Below are 14490 nucleotides of genomic sequence, written 5' to 3'. Positions count from 1 at the left end.
TTGGAGGGGCGTCTAGCGCGCATGTGCGAAGGTGTCTGTCCAAACTGACAATGCTGGAGAGATAGCGAGTGTGGATTGAGAGAAAGGGAGAGAAGGAGAGAGAGAGAGAGAGAGAGAAGGAGAGGGAGAGAGGGAGAGTGAAAGAGAGAAAGACAAGGAACGAGAGTCTCTCTGTGTGTGTGAGTGAGAGAGAGAGAGAGAGAGAGAGAGAGAGAGAGAGAGAGAGAGAGAGAGAGAGAGATTGAAAAAGGAGGAAAAGATCCAAGAAAAAAAAGCACCCCCCAACCACACCAGCGGCTGCAGGACTGGGCACAACATGAGATCCAAAGGCAGGGCAAGGAAACTGGCCACAAGTAGGTGCAATATCGCTTTTCTATTGGCTTTTCACCCTCCTCTGCCATCTTGCATATGTCGAGTGTGCCGGGTATCTGGAGCTGCCCCCAGACATTGGGGGCTGGGTAGGGGGACCGAACCCTCAGCTGCAGCTGCAGCAACCTGCCCCAGCCTCTTATTCTGCCCCGCGTTTCTTTGATGACTGGGGTGGGCAAGGGAGCAAACGCAGCCGGCCCTCATCCCTTGGAGTAGGGCAGCTGCATCAGCTTGGGGATGAGGTGGGTGGAGGAGGGAAGTGAGGGGGGTGAGGGGGAAAGGGAGAAGAACCATGACAAGGCAGAGGAGGGGAGGGAGGAAGAGGAAGGGAAGGAGGGAGGGGAGGAGAGAGAGAGAGAGAGAGAGAGAGAGAGAGAGAGAGAGAGAGAGAGAGAGAGAGAGAGAGAGAGAGAGAGAGAGAGAGAGAGAGAGAGAAGCGCTTTACTTCCCCCCTCCCCTCAGGCGGAGGAGAGATGCCTTCGGCCAACCAGCTAGACCAGGGTCTGAGAGGAGGAGGGGAAACGTGGGGAAGGGGTGGGGGCGGGGAGGGGGGTGGCAGGCAGTGGGGGAGGCTGAGGGGGAACGAAGACTAGTAAGGACTGTGTTTGTTTCTGGGCTTTGGGGTGCAGGAGAGAAGGGCGGAGCGGCAGGGTAGACAGTCACCCCCCCCCCCCAGTGGAAGGTAGCGGCCAGTGGCGGCGGCCTCTGAGCCCGAGTTGAGAAAAGTTCCAGGGCTGGCTTCGGAAGTTAAGCCGAGGCCGGGGAGGCTGCGAGGAGCCACGGCTGCTATAGTGGGCGCTGTCGGCTCTCTTCTCAGAGCCTCTCGGGCGAGAAGGGAAGGAAGGAGGGAGGCGGCGGCTCCCGGCGCCGAGGGGAGGCAGGCAGGCAGGCCGGCCGGCTCGAGGCAAGGCGGCCGCGGCCGCGTCGGTCCGGGCTGAAGGGCAGTAGCTCTTCCGAGCATCCCTCTGGACCGAGGGCAGGTGGGAAAGGAGGAGGAGGAGAGCTAGGGGAGCGGGGGGTGGAGGTGGGGTGAAGACAAGGCGAGAAGCGGGCAGGTAGGAAGGGAGAAATCGGGGCAGCTTGTAAAACCAGCCCTGGCGGGCCCAGAGCCGGGAGGGGGAGCGCACCGAGAACGGGAGCCCGGAGCAGTCTCGCTGTCTGGGCTGTCTGTCCTAAGGGTGAAGGCAGGCGCGCTACGACTCAGGCTCGGGTCACTCGGGACTGCGGCGGCGGGGGCGCAGGCTTTGGCACTGAGCGCAGGGGAAGGGAGCGCAGAGCAGGGCTGGGGTGTATGTGTATGTGAGGGGGTAGGGGGATCCGAAGCGGCGCGGTTGCGCCCCCACCCCCCTCCAGTGAAGTTGGCCGAACGGGGGAAGGGCAGGGAGCGGTGCTGTTGGAAAGCTCCTTATCCGCGGGGTTGTGAACTCTCACCCACATGTACCAGCTTTGGTATATAGAGATTCCTTCCTAAAATATTCAACACCACGGGGAGAAGGGGGAGGAGAAGAATTGGGTGAACTGGTCAGAAAATTGCCCGAGCAAACTGCTCTGCCAGGGTGAACCGTAACCCAGAATTACTGTTGAGAAAACAGAATTTTCAAAAGAGATTTCCTTTTTCTCTTTGGTTAAATCCAACCTATGGGTACTTAATTTTGTATCATTTGGAAGATATGCACTGGATACTCATGGACTTCCAGTGTACGCAGAACCCTGTTCACACACACACACACACACACACACACACACACACACACTTTGCTCAACACCTTTGGTAATGGGGTTAATACTTCATACATATAGACATTAAAAACCCCAATAATAGGGAACATGCTAAATTGTTTTTAGAACTTCTTAATCATACTCTTTTCCTATCTTCTATCTTTCCTTCCCTCCTTCCTTTCCCTTCTTTTCCTCTCCCCTCCTTCCAACATCTCCTGAGCCTTCCATAAACAAACAGCTTTACCCCCCTCACCCCATAGTCACGCTATGATCCGCCTCCCTCGCCTCTTGGGGTTCAGGAGCTGCAGGGAGGGAGGCAGACAGGCAGCTTGTGGAGCCCGGCGTCCCGGAGCCAACCAGCGCTGAGGCAGGTTCTGCTCCCAATCTCCTCTTCCTCAGGCTTCGGGAACCCCGTTCTCAATTCGGTCTCGGTGTTGTCATTTCCAGGCTCCTTTCCAGGAGTTGGTACAGTTTGGCTCCTACACGCAGCCTGTTCACACAGGCAGACTCACACACTCACGCATAAATTTCTTTTCGCCTGGGTCTTAGCGACCAACAGAAAGACTGGGGCTATTTCGGTAATAGGTCCATCTGTTTCTCCTTTGGATACTGTTCATTTCATTTAGCTGCGACAGTGTCAAAATTCGCTCCTTCCTGCCTTTCGTATTTGCTTTCAAATGCGTCTGATGGCTTGATTTTGGTCTGAAATACACACACACACACACAAATATATACACACATCTAGACATATACACAGACCTACACATATACAGACTCACATTCACATATACTTTCAGGCGTGTAGCCTTCAATCCACAATGAAAGCATTGGGGAAGATGGCAGATGAAAGCTTTCTAAGTTGTGCTGGATAAAAGAGGAAACTTAACTTCTTGTCTTATTATTCAGTTTGCTCAGAAATGAAAGGGAGAAGGCAACACCGACTTCTTTTTATTTCCTTAAATTTTCTTCGAAACTTTAAAAACGATTTTTTATTTAACTGTATGTACAAGATCCGAGTCAATGCTGTGTCTTTCTTCCTCAAACACAACCCAACGCCCACAAAACATAAATAAATGCACAGAGAATTCTTTCTGATCTGATAATAATTGCATTGCATCCGGTGGGAGATCATTTGTTTTATTCACTGAGGCCAAAGGTACTGCTGTTGATTTCTTGATAACTGGATCCCAACAATTAAAAACTTTGTGGCTGGATTTCACGTCTTCTCTTTCGTTGTTGCTGCTTGGTCCCGCCGTCTTTCCCAGACAGATGCGCCAGTGCATCCTATAACCCTTCACTTACAATGTGGGTAATAAAGGAAATCATATTAAAACTTCGGATTTTTGTATTTTGAAACACTATTTCCTTTTCCTTCAATAGCGTGTCAGCTTCATGGCTAAACCGAGGAGATGGTGAGAGACCCCTGTAATTCAATCCTTCTAACAAGAAAACTTTGTAGCTATTATTCCAGCCTAGGCGTCCTCCCCTCACTCCCCATTACCTTCTTTTGCTACGTTGAGAGAGAGAGAGAGAGAGAGAGAGAGAGAGAGAGAGAGAGAGAGAGAGAGAGAGAGAGAGAGAGAGAGAGAGAGAGAAAGAGAAAAGCAATTTATTCTCTCCCAAAGAACCAACTCTCCTCCCGGTCTTTTTTGTTTGTTTTTAAAGTTACACTTGAAACAAATCATATCGAAATACAGTATTTTGCCCACGGCAGTGCTGCTTCAAGCAAGGATGAAATTTACTAGTTGCCGAACACTCACTAACTCTGCTACTTCATCTGAAGTTACCAGGACTTAGCCGCGTTCTTTTTAGTCAAAGAATATAATTCCGAGAACACGTAGATCTTCCTTTTTCTCAGAATGAAAGAACCACTCAGGTACTAACTGGAGGGCTTGATTTTTTTTTTTTAAAGACAAGATTATCTGAAATACAATAGCTGAAACAAAGAAGCCACGCTGGAATTTATTTAGGGGGATTTTAAACCTTAGTTTGAAAATAAGTAAAGGAGATCTCAAGTCGCCTTACTATCTTGAAGGCACAGACTAAACCCTTGACACTTTCCCTAACATTTGAGAAAATAAAAAGAAATGTCAAACGAGGGAGGGATGTCGTAGCTCCCAGAGCCTATTCTAGTGTCTCGGAGTCAGACAGGTATTTCAGCCTGATCCCAAGTTTCTAAACAATTCGGGGAGGGGGTGGACACCTGTATCGAGTCAGAAATGCTAATGGAAGGTTGTTCTTACAGTGGAGCAAAAGGAAGGGGTTGGGGGCCGGGTTTGACTGAGGTTGAGCTCCTTCCACCTCTATACCTCAGAAACCCCCCCCCCCAAAGCAATCCCTCCTCAATTTGCCGATGGTGACACTCCCCAGGATCTCCATCTCAGCAATGAACAGTCTGTAGAGGAACCTATTTGGAGTTTCTAGGGCGTCCCCCTCGCTCACCGCCCCCCACCCCCACCCCCAGTAGCCTCGTAAAGAGACAGAAGGCGATCAGATTAGCAGGACACACGTGGGGGGGGGGCACTTGTTACTTTTACACTTTATCGCTTTTTTTTTTTTCAAAACAGGCAGTCTAGTCGTCAAGGTAGGTCCCAAACTCTTCTAAAGTTTTCCCCTCCCATCCCCAACATCTGAGATAATAAAATAACACGCGCCCAGGTTTCAGCAGGGTTCTTTTTTTTTTTTTCTGAGCCTATAATTTGCCTTCCTCTAGTCCTTAAAAGCCCCTGATTGAAAAACAGAGCTGCCAAGTTTATTTGCCTGTTTAAGACTCTGTCCTGGAATTTGTTTTTCAAAGAGGGGAACGCCGGCCCTGTCCAGGCGGAGAGTTCCCCCTTCTAGGAAGGCTGTTTATTTGCCATTTCTTTACCATTACCCGGGGCTTAGTGCTTCTTTATTGCATTTGGCACTTGCTGTAAATAGTCTCCTGCAACATTTGTGTGTGTGTGTGTGTGTGTGTGTGTGTGTGTGTGTGTGTGTGAGCGCGCGCATTTAGTCAAAAAAGTTCTCTGAGTTTAGGGAAAGGTTAATAAAGCGTTTCACTGCCCCCCCTCCCCCCCTCCCCACACACGCATCAGGCAGAGAGACGCTTCATTAGCAGGAGAAGCGAGAAGGGAGGAAGGCCCTGGGTTGTTTTTTTCCTTTTTCTTCAAATGTTCATTTGTTGGGGATATAAATTCTCAGCCGTCTCTTGACAGCTCTCTCTCTCTCTCTCTCTCTCTCTCTCTCTCTCTCTCTCTCTCTCTCTCTCTCTCTCTCTCTCTCACACACACACACACACACACACACACACACACAGAGAGAGAGAGAGGAGAATGTGTTTGTTCTTCAGGTTCCATACGAAGCAGGCTCTTCAGATCTTGATAGCTTTCCTCATTCCCTTCACCTTAATGCTCTAGATACTATGAGAACCAAAATGCATTCAAGATTCAACATTAGAGGCCTATTGCACATAAACAATAAGTATATGTATGTGTGTATATATATTCACAATATACATATATGTATATAAAAGGAAGGGTTTTTTCCTCAGGGAAATTTTCTAATAAGTTTGAGGAGACTGATTTGCAAGCCTCTTCTGGCTGAATAGCTTGCTCCCCAGAGAGTTTCCAGAAGACAGTGTATCAGGTTAGCCAAGGTTACAACATGGCTATGTAAGGTCGGGGAAATGTTGATATTTAGGACCCACTGGCCCCTTTCCTGGGGTGGGTTAGGGAAAGAGAGGGGAATAATGGCTATTCTCTTGGTTCAGGTCAACTTCCCACTCTATGTCTTCTCCATTTGAGTGTATTGAGGGGGACCATGGGAGATGATTTGGGTCTCTTTCCACATGCTGCCTTTTATTCGAGTTTCCCAAGGACCCACTCACTGACTCTGCTGACTTCTTCCCAAGGACTGAAACCCTTCTTCAGCCTTCTTTTCTTGTAGACAGGATACATCTAGGCCTTCACCACCCCATCCCTCAACCACCCCAGGATTTAGGCTGGTCTCAGGTGGGATGAACAATGGTAGCGGGATGGTGGTGATGTGGAGGATGGCTTTTGGGGCTGAGGAAAGGGGCCTCAAAGGTAGGAGGGGGCACTGGTAGTAATTCATGGCCCTGCAGGCAGGAAGCCCTTGGCCCCAAGCAGCTTGGGAAAGAAAAGAATTCTGCCCCCTTCCATCCTGAGAAGTGCTGTGGTATCTGGACCGCTCTTCCCCTGGGATATATGCCTGCACTGTGCCCATTCCTCTATGTCTGCAGACACAGCTCCTTCTGTGCCTTGGCCTTCAGATGCTTCCCTTGCAACTCAGGCAGACCCTGGAGAAAGCCAGCCCTCAGAGGTGGGGGTGGGGGTGAGGGTGGTCCATGAGACAATCCTGTTATGAAGATGCCAAGCACATTTTCACTGAGCAGTGGATTAACCATTTGACTACTCCAAGTAGCTGGAGTTTGCTTTTGCCCACCACATTTTGTGAGATTGTGTGTGCGCTCGCACATGTGTGTATATGTGTGTGCGGGCGCGCCCGCGCAAGCTCCAGCACTTGAGATTTCTCAGTGCTCCCACGTGAGCACGCTCTTTGGGATGGACTAAATACAAATCTTCCCTCCCCCAGGGTCTTAGAAGGATGCTATTGCTAAAATTAGGTCTTACCCAGGCCTACTCTTCTGGCCTTCCATTTGCTTCCCAAAGAAACTTGGCTGTGTATTAAGAACAAGTGTCTGTATTGGGGAGGGGGGGCAGGATGGGGGGCAGGGGGGAAGGCGGGAGGAAACAAATAAATAAAACAGAGGAACTTGAGGGAGGGAAATACTCTCCCCCCATTCCCGCCCTCTAAACTCACCCCATAGTTTGCAAACACAGATTGGCATTCTTCCCCTCCCCCAATGAAAAATGTAATCCTTGTTAATTAACATTGCTTACACGGCCTACAAGAAACTTAAGAAATGTTTCTACAAAGGGAAGGAACTGTTTACAAAACTCTTTCAAAAGTGTGACATATTGCCGCAGCTCCAGGACTAAAAAGCTAAACACACTTACTTGCCTTTGAAGTTCCCCTGGCTGGGCCTGCTAATTTGACTGAGATTCAGATATTGCTGTGGGTATAACTAATGACTTTTACCTATTTAGACTCAAGTGGGAGGAGACAAAGTCCTGGATTCCTTGTCCAATGGGTCCCTCTAGAGACTGGGCTTCTGGCTTTGAGCCAGTTCTGTACAATGTCAACATTGAATATTTGAATTCCCAGACTCTATTTAACAAGTTTCTAAATAAATAAACTCATTGTGTGTCTGTGTTTAAAATTATTTCACCTCTTTCATAAAAGCTACAGCATCTTATTACATTGGCCTCTGAGGCTGATTTTTTTTTTTAGTCCTTTCTTTATAAATAAACACAAACAGAACTCAATGCAATTTTCCTGGCCAGTCTTCTCTTTCCTATGTGTACTGAGAAAGGGAATGGGTTTATGGATATTTGGGTAGGAATATTAAAGTGAAGCCCTACTTTCTTGGGTGGTTCCGTTCAATCTGATCTCTATTCATAGCTAAGAGAAAAGCTAAAGTCAGTTAAATATCGATCATTTCTAAAAGGAGGCTCAAATCAGGGCATTCCCCTGTAGCTCCTTCATCGTTCTGGTCGTAGGACCACAATTAGGCTCAAGGGAAGGTTTTGTTGTTGTTGCTATAAATGACCACTTGTGCTCATGTTTCCCAGTATAAGCGGGTGTCTAGCTGTGCACCCAGATTTCCTAAGTAGGCAAGATTGTCTCTACTCTGTTATATGTTTTTACATTAATGGTCTTGAATGAGGCCTTATACATTTTTATGGGAGGAAGGAGAAATACTGGATAGAATGCAGTACATTGGGTCAAGGAGACTTGGGTTCTAATACCGTTTCTGACACTTAATAGTTCCATGACCCTGGTCATATCACCTTTCTTAGCTTCGGTTTTCTGTGAAATGGGCATGATAATAGCACCTACCTCACTGGATTGTTGTAAGGCTCAAATGATATTATAGAAAGCACTTTGAATCACTACGTGCAACTCAGAAATTGTTGTATATGTACCCAGGTGAAACAGAGATCATGAGGATATTGTTTTCATCTGTCTATGCACATACACATGAAGGTATAGAATTTCTATGGAGAAATATATTTGTTTGAAAATCCATGATTTTAAAAACAAGTACTCTTCAGACCTCTTGACAGTGTGGGTCCCCATCTGGAGCTGTTAGAAAAGAAAGTGGAATTTGCTCTATGTGGACAAAGTACAGTGGTTTTTTTTTTCTTCTTCAAGGATTTGAAATGGCACATAGCAAAATCCATAAACATTTGGCTGGTAATGTGGGGAGCTCAGAGCCAAGAAAAAAAATAATCCCACCAACCCACAAAAACCTTAAAATAGATTACAATGATCTAGACCATTTTCATTTTACAAAAATAATAGCCAGGATTAAAATGGGGGACTATTTTTCTTGGAGCTGTATTCCTTTGCATTATTGGTAGAACTTTTTTGTGGGTAAAGAACTATTTCATTATGTGTGTGTGTTGGGGGGGTGGCATTGAGAAGCAAAGCAAATTTTAGTTAGATTCCAGATTTTTCAAAAGCTACCTTTTTGGAATAACTTGTTGTTTTGGTTGTTCTCATCCTGTTTATTAAGAAACATGCTTTTGGTTAGCATAATCAGTTAGGTCCTTGGTTCCCCACTTTGACAAAAATTTCCCTCAAGGCTGTGTGGTAGAATAGATATAGCTCTGAATTTAGGATCAGGAAGCTATGGGTTGAAATCTTTCCTAAGATACTTATTAGCTACATGATGACCTTGCACTGGGAGCACAACAAAGGGACTTTTTTTTAAAAAGAAGACATACATGTTCCTGTTGTGGAGGAAGACGCAGAAGGATTCTCAGTTCTCTCCCCATCTCCTTTGGTACCTCCTGACGCCATATTGTGCTCTGCAGGCATGGAACTAGAGAACCAGGCTAGGCTGGTGGAGTGGTATGGGGGGAGTCTTGGACTTAGAACCAGAAAACCTAGGTTTGAATCCTGGTTTTGGATGACCCTGGTCAACTTATCTAATATCTCTGGGCCTCAGTTTCCCCACGTGTAAAATCTGCATCTTATATGTGGGTGTGACTGCAGCCTTGGAATCATCAGGAATCTGAAAATACCATATGACCAGTTCCAAATCTGTGATCCTATGATTTTAATTCAAGACAAGAATTTAGATCCTATGATTTTAATGTCTTAGAGAATAAGGGATGAATGTATAAATTAATTCTGTGTGCCCAGAGGAAAGCAGGCTGCATGTGTTAATGGGGTGTTTGAACCCCAAACTTCTTCACTCAAACAGCCATTACAAACTTTATTTTCAGGAGTTGTGGTTTCTGAGTGCCAGGCATATCTAGAAATCTTAGTGCAGAGTTAGTTTACTTGGGGCCTGTGAACTTAAAATACATTTTTTTGATAACCATATTTCAGTATAATTGGTTTCCCTTGTAATCCTATAGATCTTATTTTATGCATTTAAAAATATTTGGAGAAAAGGATGGTAGGCTTCTTCAGACTGCCAAAGGGGTCCTTGACACACGCAAAAAAAATCCCTATTTTAAGGGATTGCTGAATGGATTAGGTGTTTGCTTATTTACCCATTTGTTCATGCATTTAGTTATCAATCTATTTATTTTTAACATTCATTAAAATTTTTTTGAGTTCCAAATTCTCTCCCTTCCTCCAGCTCCTCCCCCATCCATTGAGAAGGCAAGCAATATGATACCCATTATAAATGTGATAGACTAGGTACCTGAAACAAACTCTACCAGGGACTCAACCCTGAGCATGACATCATGTATTTTGTCCATTAACATTGAGCCTGAAATAACACAATAGAGAAAGGTAACACATTTCCAAGTGTGACCTAGCAAATGTACACACACTTTCAGACCTGCAAGAGCCCTTAGAAGTCATTTGGTCTCCCCCTTTCACTCTTTGTTGTCGATGTTTCAGTTGTTTTTCAGCCATGTCTGACTCTTCCTGACCCCATTTGGGGTTTTCTTGGCAGAGAACCCGAAGTGGTTTGCCATTTCCTTCTCCAGCTCATTTTACAGATGAGGAACTGAGGCAAACTGGGTAGAGTGACTCACTCAGGGTCACACAGCTAGGCCAGATTTGAACTCATGAAGATGAGTCTTCCTGACTCCAGGTCCAATGCTCTATCCACCGTGCTGCGTAACTGCCCCCTCATTCACATCATCAGTTAACCCACAAGCATTTATCAGATACCTTCTATGTGCCAATCACTGTGCTGGGAACCCAAAGGCAAAAACCCAAATAGTCTCTATCCTGAAGGAGTCTTCACTGAGGAAACTAAGGTGCAATTGGGATAAGTGACTTGCCTAATTTCTCACAAGTAGTGAGTGTTAGAGCCAGGTTTCAAAACCAGTTCTTTTGAGACTAAATCCAGTTCTCTTTCCACTGTTGCCATAATAGTGGGTTTTGAATGGTCGAACGGGTTCTGATTTGCATCCTTATCATTGATGCCTCAGGCGGGCATTCTAGTCCTCAACAATCTGGCCCCAAACTATTTCTCCAGGCATGTACCCCACCATTTTCTTTCACCCCAACAAACTCTGCTCAGTGCAGGTTTGCCTTTAGGCCTCATACAGTTTTGCCTCTTGGCTTGGGATGTCTTTCTCTGCCTTTTGAAACTCCACCATTTCTTTTTCTTTTCTTTTCTTTTCTTTTCTTTTTTTTTTAGTGAGGCAATTGGGGTTAAGTGACTTGCCCAGGGTCACACAGCTAGTAAGTGTTAAGTGTCTGAGGTCAAATTTGAACTTGGGTACTCCTGAGTCCAGGGCCGGTGCTCTCTCCATTGCGCCACCTAGCTGCCTGAAACCGCACCATTTCTACTGGACTCAGCTCAAATCCCAGCACCGCTGAGAAGCCATTTCTGACTAACCCGTTAGTGAGAAGTGAGCAGGGAATCACTGATTTAGAGCTGGAAGGAATCTCAGAAGCCATCTAGCCCAGCCCTTCCAACTTACAGTTGAGGGAACTGACGCCTGGAGAGGTGACTTGTCCAAGGTCACTGACATAGTAAGTAGCTGGGATTTGAACTCAGGTCTTTGGACTCTGTCCAAAATTTTTCCTACTCCTCTGTACTCCTGTAATGCCAAGGGATGGGTAGGATGGGGATGGGGAGAAAGAATAAGCATTTCTATAGTATATGCCAAGAACTGTGCTAAGCACTTTACAAATATTGATCCTCATGACAATCCTGTGAGGTAGGTGCTGTTATTGTCTCCATTTTACATTTGAGGAAACTAGGGCAAACAGGGATTGAATGACTTGCTCGGGCTCGCCCAAGTCATTTAACCCTCATTGCCCCATAAAAAAAAAGTCCCTTCTAGGTCTTGATTCATGATACTATGCCTCTTGTTTCCTCTCTCTTACACACACACATCTATTTCTTTTCTTTTCTTTTCTTTTTTTTGGTGAGGCAATTGGGGTTAAGTGACTTGCCCAGGGTTACACAGTTAGTAATTGTGAAGTGTCTGAGGTCAGATTTGAACTCAGGTCCTCCTGAATCCAGGGCCAATGCTTTATTCACTGCACCACCTAGCTGCCCCCACATCTATTTCCGAAACCCACATAATAAAGAATGAAATAGGAATGTCTTTGCTTCAACCAGCAATATGGCACAATGGAGAGAACCCTTGCTTTGAAGTCAGAGGACCTCCTGCCAAATGTCACATCTGAGACTTACTGTCTGTGTGATCTTGAACAAAACCCTTTAACGTCCCTGGGCCTAAATTTCTTCCTCTGTGTAAAATGAGGGGACAGACTGTATGGCTCCTGAGGTTCCTTCCTGCTCCAGATCTAGAATCCTTCTTCATTTTCCAGGACTTGCTTGAGTTCTCAACATGGGCTTATGAGGCCAGGTAATAGATTTTTGCAAGTCTACATACAAGTTGTGTGGCAGTGTGGAGCAGTGGTAAGAGGCTCTGGAGGCTAGAAGATTTGTGTTCAAATCCTGCCTTTGTTCACCTGCTCCTTATGTGATCCTAGAAAGTCAATAGCCTTTCCAGGCCTCAGTTTCCTCATATCTAAAATGGGAAGATTGGATTGGACGGCCTTTAAGTTTCTTTCTAGTTCAAAAATTGATGATCCTATCTCTGTCCCTTTTCTTTTCTTTTCTTTTCTTTTCTCTTCTCTTCTCTTCTCTTCTCTTCTCTTCTCTTCTCTTCTTTTCTTTTCTTCTCTTCTCTTCTTTTCTTTTTTCTTTCTTTCTCTCTCTCTATCTCTTTCTTTCTTTCTTTCTTTTTTTGGGGGCAATGAGGGTTAAGTGACTTGCCCAGGGTTTCAAGTGTCTGAGGCCTGATTTGAACTCAGGTCCTCCTTAATCCAGGATCCATGCTTTATACACTGCTCCTCCTATCTCTGTCTCTTTCTACCTGTGTCACCTTGTATAAATCAACCTCTTGGTCTCAGTTTCTTCAACACTAAAATACTGATACTAATAGTCGGCATTTCCATAGTGTTTTAAATTTGCAAAGCTCTTTACATATATTATTTCATTTGATTGTAAAGTGAGGTTGTTGGAATAGATGACCTCAATGTATATAGTACCTATTATGTGCCTAGCACTCTGCTAAGTTCTTTTTACAATTATTATCTCATTGATTCCTCACAACAACCCTGCAAGGTAGATTCTGTTATTATCCCCAACTGACAGTTGAAGAAACTGAGGCAATCAGAGATCAAGTGACTTGCCCAGGGTCACACAGCTCTTAAGCATCTGAGGCTGGATTTGAATTCAGGTCTTCCTGACTCCAAGCCTGTAACACCAACTGCCAGCTATGAGGCCCCGAGCAAATTACTTAACCTCTTGGTGCCTCTAGGCCTTTTTCTCAGACAAGGGTTCTTAAGCCAGGGTCTGTGAACATTTAAAAATATATAGAGAACTGCATTTCAATATCACTTATTTCTTTTGTAATCTTATGTATTTTATTTCGGGCATTTAAGAACATGTTTCTGAGAACGGCAAATAAGCTTCAGCAGACTTCCAGAAGGCAAAAATAGATTAAAAGCCCCTGACCTAAGATAATACACTGAGAAGCGGTTTCGGAATTGTGCTGGTGGAGGAAATTTCCTCTCCTGGAGTTCCCAGATTTCCATGCATATGCGTGTGTATTCACATGTTTGCATGGCTACCCACATGTATTTATACACATGTGTTTATACATACATACCATGTATAAAAACATATATGTGTGTGTATGTATGGTACCCCCTCCCCCCATAAAGGAAAGTGAAAGTGAAGACTGAAAATAAAGGAAGTTTATAGTTAAGGATGAACGGCACCAGCCTCTGAGACCTGAACCCAGCAGGAGCCGGGGAAATACATAAAGGGTTGTCTTACTGTGTCAAGACAGATGAAAACTTCCAAACGTCTTTTACCCCATGGGGTGCTAAGTCATGAGCTCAGATACATCATGCAAATTGTAGGCTTACTCTATAATCTGCTAGTAACTGGATGCCATTTGATCCTGGTGAGATTCATTGCATTCTATATGAGACATCTCAATCTTACTGGGACCCTGTGGGCTAAGTCCCAAACCCACTTCTCCCCTGCTGTTCTGAACGGGGGGGGGGGGGGGTATGTCATGAAACAATCATTTAGTCCCAGTGGAAAGGGGTGGGTAAGTAATTAATCGAGGACTCGGGGTTTAGGTTCCAATTGGTTTTAAAACAAACAATTTTTTTTAAAAAAACACAAACTTGCTTGTTTCCACCCCCTTGCCTTAAGTTGGCTGTTTGGATTAGAGAAGTGAGAAAGGCATCTGAAGCCAATAAAAATGTTTTTGTTGTTGCTTTATTTAGGAAAAAGCAACACAACAACTTCTGATCTCCAAAATGGTTAGATCATTTTTGCTGAACACATTTTTCATTGGGCTTTGAGACTCTGAGAAAAAAATTTTAGAATGGAAACTGCCTCTGACCCTTAACAATAGCATCAGCCATATGACACTATACTATTACATCCCAGAAGCTTTCTGATGCAAAATGCCAGTTTTTGATTATAAGTTATACACTAGAAAAGAGAGACTTCTGAAAAGTGGGGTTCTCTGGCAAAGCTATTGTTGGTTTCACATACAGATTTCAGAACAAAATTAGTCCAGTCAATTTCTTTCCACAGGTTACATAGATGGGAAGCTTGGGGCTAGCGAATCCCATTTGTCTCTTAGGGTTGAGCACGTTCTATTGTCTTAATTAAATTACATGGGCCTTTGAGTTCTTTGTTTTTCTTTGTTTTTTTGGTCAGGACCTATAATTTAGTTGTTTGTAGAGGCTCATTCCACCAAAGCAAGCCAGCTATTCACTTGCAGCTTTTCTGGAAAGTTTAACAACAACATCAAG

The 14490-nt window shown here is 45.0% G+C and overlaps 1 protein-coding gene across 1 annotated transcript in view; it reads left to right on the top strand.

The window, feature by feature from the left end:
* The first annotated feature begins 244 nt into the window (after positions 1-244).
* MECOM (MDS1 and EVI1 complex locus) overlaps positions 245-14490 on the top strand; it is a 712085-nt gene continuing 697839 nt past the window's right edge. The window contains exon 1 of the mRNA XM_043994868.1: positions 245-353. Within this exon, the coding sequence (XP_043850803.1) occupies positions 317-353 (37 nt within the window). The 5' untranslated portion in view covers positions 245-316. The remainder of the gene's footprint in view (positions 354-14490) is intronic.

This window comes from Dromiciops gliroides, chromosome 3 (assembly GCF_019393635.1).
Source record: "Dromiciops gliroides isolate mDroGli1 chromosome 3, mDroGli1.pri, whole genome shotgun sequence".
NCBI lineage: Eukaryota > Metazoa > Chordata > Mammalia > Microbiotheria > Microbiotheriidae > Dromiciops > Dromiciops gliroides.
The sequence above is the reverse complement of the archived record's forward strand: the minus strand, read 5'-3'. Positions and strand labels throughout refer to the sequence as shown.